General features: G+C 44.9%; 1 protein-coding gene and 1 long non-coding RNA gene across 8 annotated transcripts in view; both read right to left on the reverse strand.

The window, feature by feature from the left end:
• Positions 1 to 3,640, reverse strand: part of PLSCR5 (phospholipid scramblase family member 5) — a 30,189-nt gene extending 26,549 nt beyond the window's left edge. For all 7 annotated transcript variants that reach the window (XM_033069204.1, XM_033069203.1, XM_033069210.1 and 4 more), the window contains exons 1-2: positions 3,553 to 3,640; positions 4 to 660 (exon numbers count right to left, since the gene is read on the reverse strand). In XM_033069204.1, coding sequence (XP_032925095.1) covers positions 4 to 49 — 46 coding nt within the window. In that variant the 5' untranslated portion in view covers positions 50 to 660; positions 3,553 to 3,640. The remainder of the gene's footprint in view (positions 1 to 3; positions 661 to 3,552) is intronic.
• Positions 3,641 to 13,078: 9,438 nt separating this feature from the next.
• Positions 13,079 to 19,442, reverse strand: part of LOC117001031 — a 146,862-nt gene continuing 140,498 nt past the window's right edge. The window contains exon 4 of the long non-coding RNA XR_004418900.1: positions 13,079 to 13,120. This is a non-coding gene — a long non-coding RNA (uncharacterized LOC117001031). The remainder of the gene's footprint in view (positions 13,121 to 19,442) is intronic.

Consider the following 19,442-nt stretch of genomic DNA (forward strand, 5'->3'; position numbering starts at 1 on the left):
CACCAGCTCGTATTCCTGCCTTGGGTGCCCAAGTTGCTGGGGAAATCATTAGGCAGATGTGATCTGCAGGCTGCAAGAATGGCAGAGCCTATGCACAGAGCCCAGCAGAGCAGAGGGAGCTGCTGGGGACCATTTTCTGTCCTCTTTAATACTGCAAGTTCCACTGGTTTGAATCTGAAGTATGGTTAAGCAGATTAAATTCCAGAGTTTACAGCTCAGGAAGATGCTGATGAAGACTCTCAGAAGGAAGAACACAGAAAACCCATCCCCAAAAAAACCCCAAATTATATGGAAGCTGGTTTTTTTAGACTATAGTAGCAAATGCAAGATCCTCAGATCTACTTATGGACTTGGCTACATGAAATTTCCCAGGAGTTTATCATTGCCTGCTTGAGAACTCCCTGGGTGCAATGGCAAGCACAGGCAAGCACAGGAGCCAGACCCTGCTGTGCTCAACCTGGAAACAACCACAGAAGTGACAGAGACAAAAATTTTGGTGACTGAAAAATGGGTACTAAACAAATCCTTCTGGATTAGGAGGGAGTTTGACATAACTGGAGATAAAAATTAAGAATAACAAACAGTTTTTGCTTCCTTTCTCCCTGTCAAGGATGGGCTTCTTTGGAGCAGAGGTTCTAATCCACAGAGCAGACACAAAGCCTAAAAAAATAAGAAAAAAGTATAGGGAAACCTCTGGATAAATATAGTAAACTTATCTTTAAAAATAATAGACGAAAATTCAAATGAGATGGCATGCATTTACCTCTAAAAGTGAAGAAAGATTTATTTTACCTCCCAGAAAATTACAGGGGGGAAAAAGTCCCAGTAATTCTGTCAATGCATAAAACAATCATAATACATTAAGAAAAGTGCCTCAAGCAGACAAAACACACTAAAAAACCCATATGCTGAAAGAAGACGTTGCAAACACATTTGTTGAGAAGTCCAAGTGATTCATTAGCTGACCCAGAGGAGGATTCAGTCACAGCCTGTGCTGACTCTGCCTGTGCAGGGGCCAGCCCCAGTGCCTCCCTGAGCTGGGACTGGCACCCTGGCAGTGCTGGGAGCTGCTGCCCTGCCCATCCCTGAGCTGGGATTGCCCAGCCTGGCAGTGCTGGGAGCTCCTGCCCTGCCCATCCCTGAGCTGGGACTGGCACCCTGGCAGTGCTGGGAGCTCCTGCCCTGCCCAACCCTGAGCTGGGACTGGCACCCTGGCAGTGCTGGGGAGAGCTCCTGCCCTGCCCATCCCTCCCTGAGCTGGGACTGGCCAGCCTGGCAGTGCTGGGAGCTGCTGCCCTGCCCATCCCTGAGCTGGGACTGGCACCCTGGCAGTGCTGGGAGCTCCTGCCCTGCCCATCCCTGAGCTGGGACTGGCACCCTGGCAGTGCTGGGAGCTGCTGCCCTGCCCATCCCTGAGCTGGGACTGACCAGCCTGGCAGTGCTGGGAGCTCCTGCCCTGCCCATCCCTGAGCTGGGACTGACCAGCCTGGCAGTGCTGGGAGCTCCTGCCCTGCCCCAGGGCCTCCCTGAGCTGGGATTGCCCAGCCTGGCAGTGCTGGGAGCTGCTGCCCTGCCCATCCCTGAGCTGGGATTGCCCAGCCTGGCAGTGCTGGGAGCTCCTGCCCTGCCCTGCACGGCCACACTCCCCTCCCTGCAGCAGCCAGGTTTCATCTTCCTGCCGCTCATGAAATAAACATTGCCCTGAAATAGTTCTGCCCCAAAGAATTAATTTTTCTGACATTATTTGCAAAATTGCAGTAAATAGGTAACAGAAATAAATACAACTTGGCTTGAAGTACATTTTCTGATTTTTTCCATTTTTTTTTCACAAATTTCCACATCTTTTACAATGCCCCTTACTACCCCACTGCTATTGTTTTTATTCCAAAGCAATAATTTTAGTAGATTACACCAGCAGACTTCTGAAGGATTTGCAATCAATAGCCTTGCACTGGCATAAGTCCTTACAAATAAAACCACATATTTAATAATTTCCTTAATCTGAAATTTTGGTGTGCTTTTTAAAAACAAATAGCTATATATTGGTCCAAATAGGCTGCTGCCATGATTAAAAACATTCTCACCAATGGTACTGCTACTTCTCACCATATTTTAGGGCCTTCAGGAAGCAGAGCAGCAGCATCAAAAGGAGACTTTCACCAAGACACCGACCTGGCTGCCTCTGCCCCTTGAAGAAGGCCCAGGGGAGGGATATCACTGACTCTACCAGTCAGAGTCTCAGCACTAAAATAGAATACACTGCCTTTCTCTCCATGAATATGCTGGGCATCTGAAACACATTCACAGTTATTTGTTTGTTTGTTTTTTTAAAAACGGAAAAAAAAAGAAATTGAGTCTACATACATATATTCCTGCTACCTCTAAAATATTCTTGCTCCATCCCATGCTGTAAAGCTGATAAAAATTGATGGGTAAATCCTTAGAAGGCACAAGTTAGCATCAAAAATCAATGAGCCTATCCAGATCAGGGCAGGCAGTGCTTGGCTGGAGGAGTTTATACATCTTAGACCTTCCCTTTTTCCTTAAAGAAAAACTGCATCTTTTCTATAACTACCACTTGCACAAAGGCCCAAACATCCATCCCTGCTGAGCTGATGTACAAGCACCACTGCAGTTAATGGTGATTACATAAATTACTGCAGCCTGTAGGAAAGGTATCCGTGGACTAAGACATCCTTGTCCTCAGCACAGAAGCAGAACACTGATTTTCCTCCAGAAAGTGTGTAGTAATAGTCAACCAGGTGGATCAAGAGAGCAAAAAAGTCATATGGCTCAGCATAGGTGCCATTTCTCTGGAGCCTAATCACTCTTCCATTTCCTACAGGCACCCCAGCAGGAATATGGCAATGGTGTCACAAAAAACACCTTCACAAGAGAAAAACAGAGGACAGTAACAAATTTCAAAGTATTAGGAAAAACTGTTTTATTTCTCGTCCTACTCCCTGCTGTTCAGAAAATTGCTCTGTAAACCTGGTGTGAGGTATTTGTCCTTGTACTCAGCAGGAGAAGATGGCACTCCCCTTTCCCCACTGTACCACTACAGACTCCTCCAGGTAAGAAGAAACTGCCTCTCCCCTCGTCCCCACAATCTCCACAAGTTCAGGCAAGAAAGCTCAGCCCCTGTCCAGCTGCCCTTGCTGAGCCCTGTGCCATCCAGCAGTGGGCTAAGAACAGCACACAGGCACCAGGGAACACCTGAGCATCACCAGGCAAAGCCTGAGTTTCCCTGCTGCTGGCAGGGGTCACCACCAATCACTGTCTGCATTCTGAATTTCCTCAAAATATCAATTGTGAGCAGCACTAAAATGCAGTTATTGCAGTTTTTAATAGGAAGTATTATAGCCCTCTTTCCTCCCTCTTCTTGAGTTCCTTTAGCACAGGCAGAAATGCTGAGCGTGATCATAACTATCAGACTGTGACCCTGTGCAATTGCAACCATGATTATTTCACCCAATACTGCTTTCTGCACTGGAGAGAAAATAAAAAACCAAACAAATTCTTAAATCAGGCAGCACCTGGTAGTGCTCTCACCTGGCAGTTGTGTTTGCGAGCCGTCCTGGTGCAGCCGGTGCGTGCGGAGCTCCTCCCTGCAGCCCCGGTGCCGCAGCAGGTGCGCAGCGATGCGGAGCTGCCCCCTGCACCGCTGCCACACACGGGCTGTGTTGTGCACCAATCCACAGCACAGCACAGCCTGCCACACAGCAGCTCTCCAGCAGCCCGAGCCTTCCTTTGCGTTTAACTCCACCGGGAGAAGCGGGATCAAAATAGCAATCTGGAAGTGACTGTGTAAGGAAAGGAACCTTCAAGTGTTTGTGTTTAGAGAGGCATGTGGTGCTGAATACGTATCAGAAGTTTAAATGCTATCCCCAGCAAGTATTGAGGTGGATCAGAAACTAAATACAGATGTCAGAAAAATACAACAATCCACTGGAAATTCATAAAGCAGCTTTCATAATAAATCTTGACAGAAAAAAAGAAAGGCTTTGGCATGGGGTTTGTCTGTTTGGGGGCTTTTAGGGGAAGTATAGGTGTGTTTGCGTTTTGGTTTTGCCAGGGGCTTTTTTGGAAGTACATTTCTGTTGAACTTAGTCTTCAGGTTTTTTTAGTAATCTCTAAAATGTTGTTCTTATGAAAATACAGCCTTCAAGGGGCCATGGGCACTGTGACTAAGCTCCTGCATGTCCTTGTTTCCTACCAGTTCAGAAACAACTGCACGAAGCAATTAGTCCAAAAAACTGAATGCATCCCCAGACCCAAATGTTTCAATTTTAACCACATTAAGCAAGTTTTAGAATAAAGAAGAGGAAGTGTGGCTACCAAGACACTGATTTATGTGGTTTAAGAATAAAATAAAATAAGGCCAAGAAGGAGCAGCATGAAAGATCTGAATATGTCTTGCACCAAAACCTGTACCAAAACTCAGCACTGGTCAGGAAGCAATTTTCAAACTGGTCTCTCACTTCTGAGTGATTTTGTTCTAAATAATGAGCACTCTGAGGGAACATTTTTACATCTATCCTGAAGGTGAATCTATCTTGAAGATCTATTCTGCTCCAGATAAATATCCTTTAATATTACAGTAATTTCACGAATACAAGCCGCACCAATTTGACCAAAATTTTGGTGGAAACCCGGAAGTGCGGCTAATATTCCGGGGCGGCTAATCTATTAACAAAATTCTAAAAGCTACCAACACGGAAGTGAGAGCCCGCGGCAGCCCCAAGCCAAGCTGGAGCCCGGCCGGCCCCGGCTGAGGTGGGAAAGCCTGGCAGAGGCGGGGCCAGCAGTGTGGGGGGCGGGCGGCAGAGCCTGAGCCAGCAGGGCGGGGCAGGGAGGGCGGCAGAGCCCGGGCCAGCAGGGCGGGGGAGCCCGGGAGAACTGGGGCTAGCAGTGCAGGGGAGCATGGCAGAAGCAGGAAGGCCGGCGGGTGGGGCTGCCTGGCAGCGGGGGAAGCCCAGCAGAATTGGGGCCAGCAGCGTGGGGGAGCCTGGCGGTGCGGGGGCCTGCAGTGCCGGCCAGGGCGAGGAAACGCGGCGGCGGTGCAGACGGGAGGGGGCGGCCGGCGAACCCGGCGGCGGGGCTAGGGAACGCGGCGCGCCGCGGCCGGCGAGCCCGCCGGCGGGGCTAGGGAAGGCGGCGCGCCGCGGCCGGCGAGCCCGCCGGCGGGGCTAGGGAAGGCGGCGCGCCGCGGCCGGCGAGCCCGCCGGCGGGGCTAGGGAACGCGCCGCGGCCGGCGAGCCCGCCGGCGGGGCTAGGGAACGCGCCGCAGCCGGCGAACCCGGCGGCGGGGCTAGGGAACGCGCCGCGGCCGGCGAACCCGGCGGCGGGGCTAGGGAACGCGGCGCGCCGCGGCCGGCGAGCCCGCCGGCGGGGCTAGGGAAGGCGGCGCGCCGCGGCCGGCGAGCCCGCCGGCGGGGCTAGGGAAGGCGGCGGCGGCCAGCGAGCCGGGCGGCGGCAGGCCGCCGACAGGGCTAGGGAACGCGGCGCGGCCAGCGAGCCGGGCGGCGGCAGGCCGCCGACAGGGCTAGGGAACGCGGCGGCGGCCAGCGAGCCGGGCGGCGGCAGGCCGCCGGCAGGGCTAGGGAACGCGGCAGCGGGGCGGTGCTGACGGGAGAGGGGGGCCAGCGAGCCCGGCGGCGGCGGCAGCACCACCCGGCCAGCCCCGCCGAGCCGTGGCGCTGAGCTAGGCCACCCGGCCCCGTCGGCAACCATGAGCGGGCCGAGCCTGCCTGGCCCCGCCCCGAGCCAGTAAAGCCCCCTATGCCGCGATCCTGTTACTAATTGGCCAATTTGTGAAAGCTGTGCACGAACGAAAGTGTGGCTAATATTCGGGGTGCGGCTTATCTATTGACAAAGACAGCAACATTGTCGAGGCACCGGGGGTGCGGCTTATAATCCGTGCGGCTTGTATTCGTGAAACTACTGTAATTGGGCTAGAGTGTGAGAAAGAGTAACTTTCTCTGTGGCAAGAGCACACTGGAGGTACAGAGTTTACTTGATTTGACTGTACATTGGAAACAAAGATATTTTAGGATACTTTTCTGCTTACTTTAGTAAACTATCATTAACCTATTTTGAGAAAATGAAATTAATTTCACCTGTTATTATTTTTATTTTTGCCTGAAACCATCTGCCAAGTTCAACTGAAATTCACAAAACATCTCAAATTCTGTCTGCTGATTAAACACGGACTGAGCAGTAACAGAACTGCATCTTGCCTGTCTCTGCATGCAATCAATGCCTCTGAACACTTTACAGGCTGAAAGTAAACAGCAGACATTCTTCCTGGGAAGTCAGAAGCTTCCAAAGGACTAACCAAGCTGCAATTCCTGAGCAGTCCCTAACAATTACATTAAGTGCTTGTCTCTAATTAAATTTTACACATTTAAGCCTATGATAAAATGGGATAAAGTGCTCAGTATACATTGGTATATTATTAAGATTGTTTCTGTCTTCTAGTACATTGAATAGAGAAGTCTTGGATACAAATTACAATTAACACTCCTGGTGATGATGGAGAACTTTGCTGGCCTTGAAAATTCATCAAGCAAAATCAGAAGAATTGTGATTTGCTGTAGAAGAAAACACACTTACCCCTCCTTTTCCCTTTCTCTTCCCTGAAATATCTAAATTGGAAGTAAGAGTACTGAAAAGCCAGAGTATCAGAAAACACAGAATATTTCAGCTCTTCTCCTTCTGTAAAAATGACTGACTTGGAAACTGAGGTTGGCAGGACCTGTCACACCAGCACTGAGCTCCAGCCAAGGCAGTGCAGGGGAGGTGTGCTTAGCCCCAGCTCCTCCCAGGAACAGAGCACAGCAAACCAGGAGACACCCAGCACCCACCTGCTCAGGAGCTGCTCTGGCCCTCGGGTGCTCCTCAGCCAAACTGCACTGGCAGCTTTAGGGGTGCTCAGCATGGTCCCATCAGCAGGACCCTGCACTCCCCAGGACTGAGCCAAAACTACTCTCAAGCTCAGCAAGTGAGGGGGACCGGGAGACTCCCCTAAAACACTCTATGAACTAAATCACCACATGGACATACCCAGCACAGGCTCTGCTGTCACATACCACCTTCCCTCCATCAAAGCCATTCCACTTAAGGTGCAATATTTATTTTCAGCAGTCATTACAATGCCTGCCCAATGGTTCCATTTTGCTAGTTCCACCTCTGGAAAATATAAGCCAACATTACCATGTCGCTCTCACCTGGAGTGACTGTTTACAGGTGACAGAGCAGCTCAGACAAGGTCCAAAGGTGAGCAGTTTCGTGCTCATTTAGAGCACATGAGGGGGTCAGTCCTGACATTCACATGAAGGCCACATTCCAAGATTTTTGGAAATCCAAGCTATTCCAAGATTATTCATTGATATTCACCACATTTTCAGAAAGTCACCACTCAATATTCTGATTCTAAATCCAAACTAAATAAAACAATTTTTTTACTTTCTGAGGGAAAGAAGAGAAGTAGATAAGACATCCATAAGATTTAATGGCATAATGGTAACTCTATTAGGACAGCAAAATTAATTTCAGTTTCCCTGAGGTATCTTATTTTAATTAACAAATCCATGATCCTGCTCTATTAATTAGCATACTGAAAGAATAATAAGTTTTAGATGAGCTTAGTTCTGATAAAGCTTTTCATCCCCTAAAAAATAATAAAAGGAATTAAGACTCTCAATCCAATTTGTTTTCTACATTTAGAATCAATGTTCTGAAATTCTACCCAACAGTACAGCATAGCTATTAGTGTTTTCTTTTAATTTGAAAATGTTTTGGTTTTGCATTTACTGCATTGAAGACAGTCTACCAACTGAAGGGATGGTAATGGCCCAATAAGAAAAGTAATCCTTGCAGGATTCCAGGTAATTTTATTTTCCATATTATTTCCTACTGATAGCCAATTGTGGAAACACATGGAATTTATGGCAATCATTATCTGCTGTGGATTTTCCAGAAGAAAAATGCAGTAACAGTTATCCATCAGCATCCCAACTGGGTCAAATAAAATTCTAGGAACTTCTCTGGGACATCAAGCCACACAGCAGGTGTTTTGTGTCTCAGTTTGCCTGGACCATTCAGTGGACACCAAGCAGCCACTTTACTACTGGTCCAATCACTCATTTTTATAGACATGTTCATGCATTAGTCTGCTTAAAGCAGATCTGGGAACCTGATTCTCTTTTTCCCAGGTTTGTTTTATATTCCTCTCTTTCACAGTCAATTACTGGCAAAGAAAAAAATAAAAAAAAACAACCAAAACACAAGAAGTTTTTCCATTTGCTTTTGGGACCAAAAGCAACAAATTTGTACTTTTGATTCCTGCAAAGCAATTTGCAGATTTCCTGTTATACAAAGTAAAAGAGAAGAGGAAAATGTTAGCAAATCACCAATGGCTTAGGTAAGCAAAAAAGCTAAGGAGAAAACTTGTGCACACATAAAAATGTAGAGATGCTCAGAACTTTCCAACTGCTTGTCCTGCAATGACAGGCTGCTTCTTTGACCTAGCACCATCTGTAAAACAAATGAGAGCAAAATGGAACACTAGGAGGTTGTGTGTGCATGATTTTTCTAATTAGGATGACTTGACAGCATTTTGCTTATGTATTTCAAACTCCCAGGTTGAATATTTTTAATGCTTTACTGAAGTACAGAAGCCAAAACACTTAATGTGTAACAGAAGGACAATTAGCAAGAAGAGAGTTTGTAGAAAGAGTTGAACAACTTAAAAATAAGTGTTGTAACTGGAAAAGCCACGTGAACTTCCCTAACACGTCTGCCAGCCCCACGGCTGCACAGTTCCTCTGTCCTCCAGCTCTCACAGACAGGGGGATGGCAGGAGCTGCTCAATTCCCACAACAAGATGCCCTGGCAGGAGATTGGTCCCTGCTGTCTCCTCATCTCAGCTCCCTCAGGACTGATCAGTTCTGCTGCATATCCCACGAGATCCCAGAGTGGTGCCCTGGTGCTACCCTGCCTCTGATGTTTGCAGGAAAATGACAGATACTGTCCCAGATATTGTCTCTAAAGACTTTAAGACTGTGGAGTCTTCTGTCCATTGTCACAGACAACTTCTTGCAAAGCTGTCTAAATACTTCAGCTTTGTTCGCTTTATTTTTATTTTCATTTCCTTTTCATCCCCATGTGGTCCATAGAGAAAGCCTAATTAGCATGTCCCTCTCATATCTTTGTTTTTTCTTCAGGCACCTAATAGCAATTATTGTCTGTGTTTATTTCCTACTGTTTATGTCCAGGCATGTTAAAGAAGGATGACTGTCAGAAAAGTGATTAACATGCCTTATCATCACTTTACTATGTGTCTTTTCAAAAGGCTTTGTAATGTGTTTGATAGTTTACTCAGAAAAATATAGAAGTTTAGAGAAACTTTCCTTGCTTGCCGGCTCTCACACTGATTGTGTATCAGGTAATACAGAACTAGATATAGAGCTCCAAGTTCCAGATTTGTTCAAAAGAATGGGAAGTTAAAAGAAGAATCCCTCTCCTGCAAAACACACACGCATCATTTTCATGTGCTAATTACACTATTTTACTCTAATACTTACAGTCTGAATACAGTAGAAGAACAGGGAGAGACTTAGCATGCCAAAACCAGAAAATGTATTAATTCTAGCAGCAAGAAATGAGAATAATTCTACTCTTTTTTTATTCCAGCCTAATAGTTTGTTCTGGTGACTGGTATGTGAATGTGGCCTATATATATATATATATACAGAACCATACATTACATTTTATGGACTCCAACATTTGGTTAATGGTTACTAAATCTGGCATTTACAGAGACATTAGGAAAGATGGTATTTATTTGCAATTTTATTTCCCTCAAAGTGAAGCATGGAATCCATACAGCTGTACAATGAAGATGATTAGAATTGCCAGAAATGAAGGCCTCCTGGGAAAAAAAATATCAATAGCATAGTTTAACTACATGAACCATAATTGCATTATTAGCTCTGCTGTGCTCTACCACAGGAAAGCTAATGACATGATTCTGAAGAAGCTTTATAGATTATGGAAAACTATATAACCTCTTGCTCTCCCATTGACAACACAAGTCATTTGAGATCCCTGTCATTAAGGGAAGGAGAACTGTCTCATTTTTCACAAACCCTGTGAATATGTCTTTTCATGGATTTTAAACTTTAACTGTATCTATGCCCATGGACCAGTAGCTAAAATAACAAATAACCAACAACCTTAGCTGTGAAACGTATTTTCAGTCCCAGTCCAACACATAAATGATTGTTGCAGAAGAACTGAGGAAGAGGCATTTCCTGCTCCAGGTATGGACTTGGCAGCACCTGGAAGGTAGCAAGAGAATTATTATCATAATAATTACTATATTATATTATTATGTATTATCATCATGTTATCATAAACTGTCAGTGAAATGAAATGTCTGGGGTTTTTCAGAGTTCTAATTGTGCTTACTGTTTAATCAGTCTGCCTACAGTTTACTAGCAGGAGTCCATCTAAAAAGCAGAAGACCAAAGTAATTTTCATTATGTTCTGACAACATACAACAGTTATTGCTGTTGAGTGACTCCCACTTTGTCCCTGTATTTTGCCCTCCCTCCCAGCCCCCAGGTAGCAGACATAAATATATGATAACCATGACTTTTTCAGTATTACTGAAATAGGAGTATGTAATCAAGGTTATTGCAAACACAAAATGACCCAAGACACAATCTTCAAACACTGAGCCTGGGAGATGTCTCCTCCATCACATGACACAAAACCAACTTGTTCCAATATTTAACTTGTACACATTCTGCAACAACCCTCATGAATTTTTTTCTCACTTTATGTGTGCACTGATAGGCACCTGTGGGTCTCCCCTGAGTTCTGCACCTGATGCCTGGAAAGGCTGACCTGGAACAGAGGCTAGACAGAGAAAAAGGGATAAAATAGGTATTTATTAAAAGGATACACCTTGGGCAGTGCCAGAGCCTGGCTGGGGGTACACCCATATAAAGTCCCAGATGCATTCCAGTCACAAGTTTTTACATTTTTATAGGTTTTGGTTCAACTACATCTTGGGGTCAATTACCCAACCACAGCCCCAGGCTGTGCAGTCTCAGCCCCCTGGCTTGCCCCTCCCCTCGTCATTGTTTCTGCTTTTTGGGTACCAGTTGTCCTTGGCTCTCTAGCTAGGAAAGGACTGTTTTGCCTAACTACCCCGTGAAGAGAATTTACCAACACCTAATATGAAGTCGCAGAGCTACACACTAAGCAGCAGCAGTAACTCTGAAAAATATAAAAGCAAAAACCCAAAGCATCACATCATACAAGGATCAGCCATTTCTTTTTTTCCCTGGGAAGGCTTAAAAGTGAATTTGTGATCTTTGTGGGAACTGAGAGAATCAGCCCTGGGGTGTTTGCCAGTCCACAGCCCAAAGGTGAGCATAATTCATATAATCCAGTTTAGCTCTTGGATCTCTTCACCACCCTCCATGGGCACCCTGGGGATGCCCTGCAGGTGCAGGACAGGGCAGCCCGACCCGGCACTGCCCTGACCCCACAATGCCCGAAGGGGCAGCTCTGCTCCTCTCCTGCCTCTGGCCGCTGCTTCTGCCCTCTCCGGCACCCTGAGACCACAGAGGGAAGCTTGCATTTAAATGGGACACGGCGTAGCAGGGTGAAAAACGAGCACTAATTTATCAGCAAAACGTCCTGTCATCATTTACACCTTATCTCCCGCATGATTTACTGCTGGGGTCCTCCCCACCCTGCAAACCTGCCCTGCCCGCCGCGGCTGCTGAGGCTTCCCGAAGGATCCCCAGCAGGATACAGGGAACCTGGGCGGACATCCCGGCCACACGCACAGCACACGAGGAGGAGGAGAAGGTGCGCTGAGGTGCACAAGTTGTGGCGCAGTGTCCCCGGTCCCATCACTGTTCCCTGTCCCCAGCACTGTCCCCGGTCCCGGCACTGACCCCGGTCCCTGTTCCCTGTCCCCAGCACTGTCCCCAGCACTATCCCCAGCACTGATCCCTGTCCCCAGCACTGTCCCCGGCACTGTCCCCTGTCCCCAGCACTGTTCCCTGTCCCCAGCACTGTCCCCTGTCCCTGTCCCCGGCACTGTTCCCGTCCCTGTTCCCTGTCCCCAGCACTGTCCCCATCCCTGTTCCCTGTCCCCAGCACTGTCCGCGGTCCCCAGCACTGTCCCCAGTACTGTCCCCGTCCCTGTTCCCTGTCCCCAGCACTGTCCCCGGTCCCATCACTGACCCCGGTCCCGGCACTGACCCCGGTCCCCAGCACTGTTCCCGTCCCCGTCCCCAGCACTGTTCCCGTCCCTGTACCCAGCACTGTGCCCGTCCCTGTTCCCTGTCCCCAGCACTGTCCCCGTCCCTGTCCCCGTCCCTGTCCCCTGTCCCCAGCACTGTTCCCTGTCCCCAGCACTGTCCCCTGTCCCCAGCACTGTCCCTGTCCCTGTCCCCAAGCGCGGGCCGATGTTGCCATCCAGCGGCCGCTGTCTCGCTGGCAGAGCGCTCCCCTCTCCGGCCGGTGCCGCCTCTCCCGGGATCGCTCCCCACCCTCCACTGGCTGAGTGAGTGCAGAACTCTGCTGCTTCCACATCACTCAAAAACTTCTAATCCCAATTGCTTTGAATCTCCAAAAAGGAGGAGAAGATTTAAAGCATCTAAATTAACAGTATCTGACCTATTTATTAATAAAAGCCTACCAGGTATTTTTTCCTCTCTAGCTGAGGAGCATAACACATAATTCTGATTCTACTAAGAGAAGGTGTGTAGGAAAGCATTGCCCTTAAAGCTGTCGTACATACTGCCTTACAAACCATAGGGGGCATTATGTTACCATGGTTTGTTCTTCTCATTTATCAATTTAAAATTATGTTCTGCTATTGTCATATTCATCCAGCTCTCAAAATTCCTGTCTTTACACCAATATAAGAAATAAACGCAGAAAAACATGTTCTACACAGTCTGCTGTTTCAAAAGTCCTTTTCGGGGTATCCAAAGCATGTGATATGCATGTTTTTACCTGCAACTTCATTTAGAGCCATCTACATGATCTGAAATGTGCATGCTTTCTGCAGTAAGGAGGTTTGAGGATCCTGTAAACAGCAGAAATAAGGTAATTTCAAAACTGGCTCATCGTTTTTGCTCACAGGAATTATCTTTCAGGCAGAAAGAAGGAAGCCTTTAAAGCTTTAAAAGTCACCATGATTTAGTCCAAATTTAGGTTAAAAAAAGCAGGTATTAATTAGTAGGCTTTGTGTTGAATCTAAACTTACTTTAAACTTTAGTCTGACAGGAAAAGGTTAATCGAAGAACAGATCTTCATCCTGTTTACTTTATTAAGTAAATATTTATTAAGAAATATAGGTTAAAAAGGCAGATATTGTAGATTGTTTTAACAAACAATATTTCGACCACTTCAGAATAAATACCAACCTCTCTGGGTGAGATTTGATACCCTCTATGGTATCAAGAGATCTGCCCAGTTCCTTGTTCAAATAAGGGCTTGCCAAAACAAAAGCCAGGAGTAAAGGACAAAACCTAAAGTATTAGATTGTAAAATGGCACTGAGGCTTTGGCACTGAGGCTTGGGTTTTGCTAGGGAAAAAAATTAAACCTCAGCCATTATTACTAAGAATCTTTAGGAAATTTCAATATTTTAGTATTCATAAATTCCACTGCTTATTATAAACTGTGATCCTGAAAAGAAGGATCATATAATGAGAAAGGCAGGAATATTTTGTGGTAAAATGTATTTTTCTGAACCAATTCTAGGAACAAACTACCAATTTGATTCTAAGGGGGTTCTCCAAAACTGCACTCTGTGTTTAATTTTGAAAGAGTTGGCATTGCAATCATACCATCCAGCTTCTCTCCTGTTCCTTTCAGCACAGAGATCCCTCAGATGCAGAAAGGATGCACTGATACTTCTTGGGCTCACATCACATCTCAGCCCCTAAAAGCTGTCAAAAATCTTCTGCTGAAGTGAACAAGGCCAGCTGCACCTTTCTAGCAGCAAACAGTGCCTGAAATGTCTGACAGAAGGAAGGTGTGGGTGCACCCTGGCAGCAATCACCACGGGTTTGGACAGCTCCCAACACGAACAGCCCTGCAGCACAGAACGAGCAGCAGAAGAGAACCTCTGGTGCAGAAGAGTGCCAGCTCCAGGAGCACTGGGGAAGTGCTGCTTGTGCTGCACAAGGACACAAGTGATGGAACAAGGGAGAGTTCAGCGCTCCTGACACCTACAGAAACACTGTCCAGAGAAAGAAAGGGAGATGGGGCCACCTGGTTTTATAATATTAGTGGAATACCTGCATAATTACAGAGAGCTGTGACAGCTGCTCATGTGCCCATACCCCATGCTGCAGGTGGAGATTTATCCGTAGGTTTCCCACTCCTCTGAATGGAAAGCAGCAGGGGAAGGGCTCTTGGCATCCCATATAATGGCAGGCACTTCAATCAACACCATACCTAATTCTGGGGAAAGGATATGGACTCACCTAGTGGCAATTTTAGGGCTGTATTCTTTATTTTCAGAGATGTCACAGGACAAATAGGAGATGAGCAAGGAACTCAAAGTTCCTAGGACTGTTGGCTAATACAGACCTGGTTTCTGGAATTTTCCTTCAAGATGCATTCCCTATTGAGTGTTTTTTACAGGAGATGATAAAGAAGAACTGTGCCATTTAAAATTCAGGACTCTAAAATACCAGTAAGTGCAAAGACAACTGTTGGTAGTTTGAAATAATAATATATGTCTGCAAAAACCTTCTTTGTTATTTTATTTATGCCTCAATTATATCACTTCTAAAAACACAGTTTGGAAAGAAGGGCACAGCTCAGTGCATATCCTTTCACCTCCTTCGTGCATATGAGTACACAAAATTCACCTCAGGGTCAGAAATCAAATGGTTATTGTGGCTTCAGAAGGAACATCACACATGCCGTGCTCTGTGGTGTCTCACAATACAGTCTCTTTATCTCCTCAGTTAACATCCACTCTTTATTAATAAGCAGAGAGCTCAAAACAGAACAAAGCTTTAATCCTATACTTTTTTTGAGCAGGATGGTGTGCTATCCTCACTTGTTACAGCCTTACAAACTCTTAGTGGTACATACCACATACTTACACTGATATTTACTTTATTTTCATTTCCGTATAAGAGTATATTTTCCCACATTTTCCCTACTGTATTTTAATCACTTGTTAAGCAATGCTATCACAGTCTGACTGCCTTGGTCTTACCATGCTTGGTGAGCTGCCAGAGCTTCCAGCAATAACAAAAGCCAGTTGCAGCCATTCCTATTATTCTCACTGCCACTGGGAAAAGCTGGTAGACTCACTTTGTCACTTTTGCAGCTGGGTGGCATTTATGAGGTGTGTTTCATGTTTTCATACCAAACTTGCATCACAGAAAAGCACAAAAATATAATTTTAATTGGAGTGATCACAGGTATCATTCTTGCCACTGTATATTACATTAACTTAATGAACTCTGGGAGATGCACTTGAACACATCATGGCCATCAACCCAACTCATTACAAACCTTATGCTTGATTTACATGGGTTCTTGGGTTATTTTACTGGGGATGGAGAATATGCATCCTCTGTTAGCAGCTCAACTTTTTTCTCCCACTCACAAATTATTACTTCTGACAGTCTGAAGTGTCAGGGGAATCAAAGAAGCATAAAAAGAATAGACAGTACCCTAAATCAGTGCTGTACATTCAGGTTTGGATGCTAAATATGAAGGAGGCATAAAACAAGGTCTTGCAAAGCAGTTCTCTTTTTTTAGGGTGGGAGGGAAAGGTTTGGTTTTGGGTTTTCTAATCCTTTTACATGTGTATTTCTTATGGCTACTTTTCCTACAATTCAACAGGACTCTGCAATTGTGTTTTCCAGCAGACTCCATGCACAGGAAGGAGAGCTCCTACCTTGCAGTTTTTGGTTCTTGTTTCCCTGCTCCCCTTCTCCTTAAAGCTCAACTTGATTTAAAAAGAAAATAATCACATCTGGTTTAGAGTTAAAATTAGCTTGAAGAGCATCTCAAAAAGAAAAACCACAGAAATGTCACGCTCCCTACAGTTTTGTCTGAACAATCACTTCCATGAGTTGACTAAGGAACTCTCCTGTCTCATTTTACTGTTGTGCCACATATAGGAAGCTATTTCTGCGTGACAACACACCTGTGCATTTTTATTTACTTTAGCTGAGACTGTTGCTGTTTTAGAGCTTGGTGTAAGGCCATTCCAGGGACAGGAGCAATGCTCTTTCTGTACCTGCTGCTTTTCCTTGGAGTTGTCAACCAGTCCACCTAGAAACTCTTTGCTCTTGCATAACTCATTTCTTTGCTTCACGCATTTTTCCTTTTTCATGAAGCCAGAAAACAGCAAAGATTTTGCAGCTTTCATAATTTTTACATATGCTTGTTAACAGTGAGCATTTAAAAAATACAACTGTGGAGTAACTCACAGCTCCAAGGGCAAGTTTTTTGAAAGAGCAGCTCCAGGGAAGCATGCACAAAGTATAAAACCTTTTCTAACCTCAAATTTCAAGGTCTCTTTCATCAGAAAGCCTCACTGAAGCCCATGGTGTGACAGAATTAGCAGGCAGCCCATGCAGTACTGCTCGGTCTGTCTGGGAAGAGGATGACTAGAACATACAATACCTGATGACAGGATGCATCTACTCACTAGCTCACATGTTAACTAAAGCTGGCACCTGTAAATCAGCCAAAAATACTTTGTTCCCAAAACCAGGAATTCTCCTTCTAGTTTTGTCAACTCGGGCATTATCTTCTGATTAGCACATACCCATGTGATATCACTTTCTCTTCATCAGCCATCAATACATTAAAAATGGACATTTGTAATTAAGATCATCAAAATCCCCATTACAGTATGGATCACATCTCTGTTCTAAGGATGAACAAACTGCAAAACCCAGCAGCATTAAAAGACCTCAAGGTCTTATCACAACTCCCAAGCTATATGAAAGCTGTAAGATTCGTCAAGGGAAAAAAATATATTCTCTGGTGGAAGCAGTGCAGCCTGCAAGACTGCAGTGTGGAGAGCACAGATCTGTGCCCATGCAGGGGCTGTTCCAGGGGTGCAAGGACTGATGCAGGAGGTGAGGGCTGTACAGAACCTTGAGATATGTGAATGAACACCACAGAAACTGTGCCAATACCCAAATCTCAGCTGCTGTCAAGCGCTCTGTCATCCTGAAGGTGACTCAGGCAATCTCAAAGGGTGAAGATTTCAGCATATTTTGACACCTGTTAATCTCACCAGTGAGGCAGCAGCAGCGTTTAATTCTCAAAAACTTCTTCTCTATCTGCCCACTCTTGCCCCCTTCTACAATGAGAAGATGAGAATATTACTTGGTTGTAAGAGAGTGGGTGGATGAGAGTAAAAAAAATATTAAAATAGATGATGTGAATAATTAAAACCACTTTCCTATCTACTGAAGGAACAGAAAGCACAAAGATGAAAGTGAGGTCACTTGTTTTATGAGTCGCCTGGCCTATCAATACCATCCGTCAGCAGCAACTGTATAAACACATCCCCTCAGCAAAGCCTTTGTAGAGCCACCTGCAGCCTGATCCACACTGAACCTCTGTGACATTTTAAACATTCTCACGAGAAGTTTTCTTCATTCATTCACTGAGTACAGCATACTGCATGGCTGAGCAAATTACTGGAACATATGCAGTGGTAGTTTAGGATTTTCAAGCAGGGATTTGAGTTGTTGGGAGTTTTTCAAAGCAGTGCTGCTTTTTAACATTTGAAACACCATATTCATTTCCATCCATGTCCCAAACAGATTTGACAAAACTTTTGCACACTTTGCAGCTTGACTCACAAGTGCCAAATTCCCCAACCACTGTAAATCAGCTTAGCAGCACTGAACTCAGTGGAGAGAGGTGAATTCAATCTAGCTGAGGATTTAGCTATTGCATTTTAAAGAAAAAAAAAAGAAAAAAGCCTCTTGAACAGTTATATATTATTGGGCTATCAGGTTTATTTGGTTTTTGCAATGTTTGACAGAATCATAGGAGTGAATTGCCACTGCAGTAAGCAGGGGGTTATACATCCATTTCTCATTAACAGTAGTATTTTTCTGGGGATTTTGCAATGCCAGTGCCACCTAATCAGTCCTAGTTTTCATGCTTCTGCATGCACAAAGCAAAAGAAATAGGAGTTAAGGAAGGTGAAGTGAAATTACTATGCCAAAATAATCCCATCCTGATTTCATCACTGAACTTCACAATCCCCAAGCAATGTGAACCATGATACTTAATGACCTTTTACACTGAATTCAAGGCAGTCATTACCTTAACCAGTCTGCTCTCACTCTCCAGGTTTGCTCTATGGAATGTTTCCTTAATACAGATTTCAATATAAAATGTCTATTTTGAAATGCTATTTAAAAGTCCATCTTTATATTAAACTTCTGTCAAAAGAAAATTTATTAATGAAAGATACTATTTACTCTTCTGTTTAGGCCTGAAATCAGCAGTTGTTTTTTTACTTCTTCAATGATCAAAAAACAATAACCCACAACTGCTTTAGTGCATGTGACTAAAAGGGAAAAATCACATTGCTTCAGTCTCCTCCTCATATTTTTTCCAGGGTGCTATTTAATTTTGTTGCTCCATTCTCAAACTGTGTAGTGGTCTAGAATCAGGGTAATTCAGTGTACATTTGTGAAGAACAGAAATGAGAGCTGTGGCAGCAGTGATGTAAGAAGTATTTCCTGCTAGCATTTTTACTGTCCTCTCTGCCCAGTCATACACATGGACAGTGGTGCTGTGCATCCAAAAACATTTTTCTTCTTACATCATATTGGCAAATTCCTCACCAAAACTTTTCAATCAATTGATTCTCAGGAACTAAATAGCATTGTCACTGAGAGATCTTCAAAGTAGGTGACATTACAATACCAACAGTGCCACTGGGATATAGAGGGGACAGAAACCCAAGGAGAGAACACAGGCAGATCCACCAAGCTTTCATGTGAAACTTCCAGTATTTCTTTATCTCATTCATGAGACAGCATTCATTAGTCAATTCTCTCTTTGCCATCAAGACCAGGAGAAGGAAAAAAACAAGCACAACCAAACTGTGAAGACAGTAATTCAGAATCAATTTTGGCAAAGGAAAAGGAAGAATTTCTTCACCTGCCCTGAAAATGAAATAAGCAACAAAATATGGCATCAAAGTTCTGCAAATGAGATCTGTAAGTATGATAGAAACTGCTGGAGTTTTACAAAGCAGACAAAATATTTGATAGCACATCTTCTGCTTCCTAAAAAAGTGTAGCTTCACTGAAATTGAATTATTTCAAACAAAAGCTTGCACAAAGAGTTATGCAGTACTCCATGGGAAATATTAAAGGAGTAAAGCATAAA

Source organism: Catharus ustulatus, chromosome 10, assembly GCF_009819885.2.
Source record: "Catharus ustulatus isolate bCatUst1 chromosome 10, bCatUst1.pri.v2, whole genome shotgun sequence".
Taxonomy (NCBI): Eukaryota; Metazoa; Chordata; class Aves; order Passeriformes; family Turdidae; genus Catharus; species Catharus ustulatus.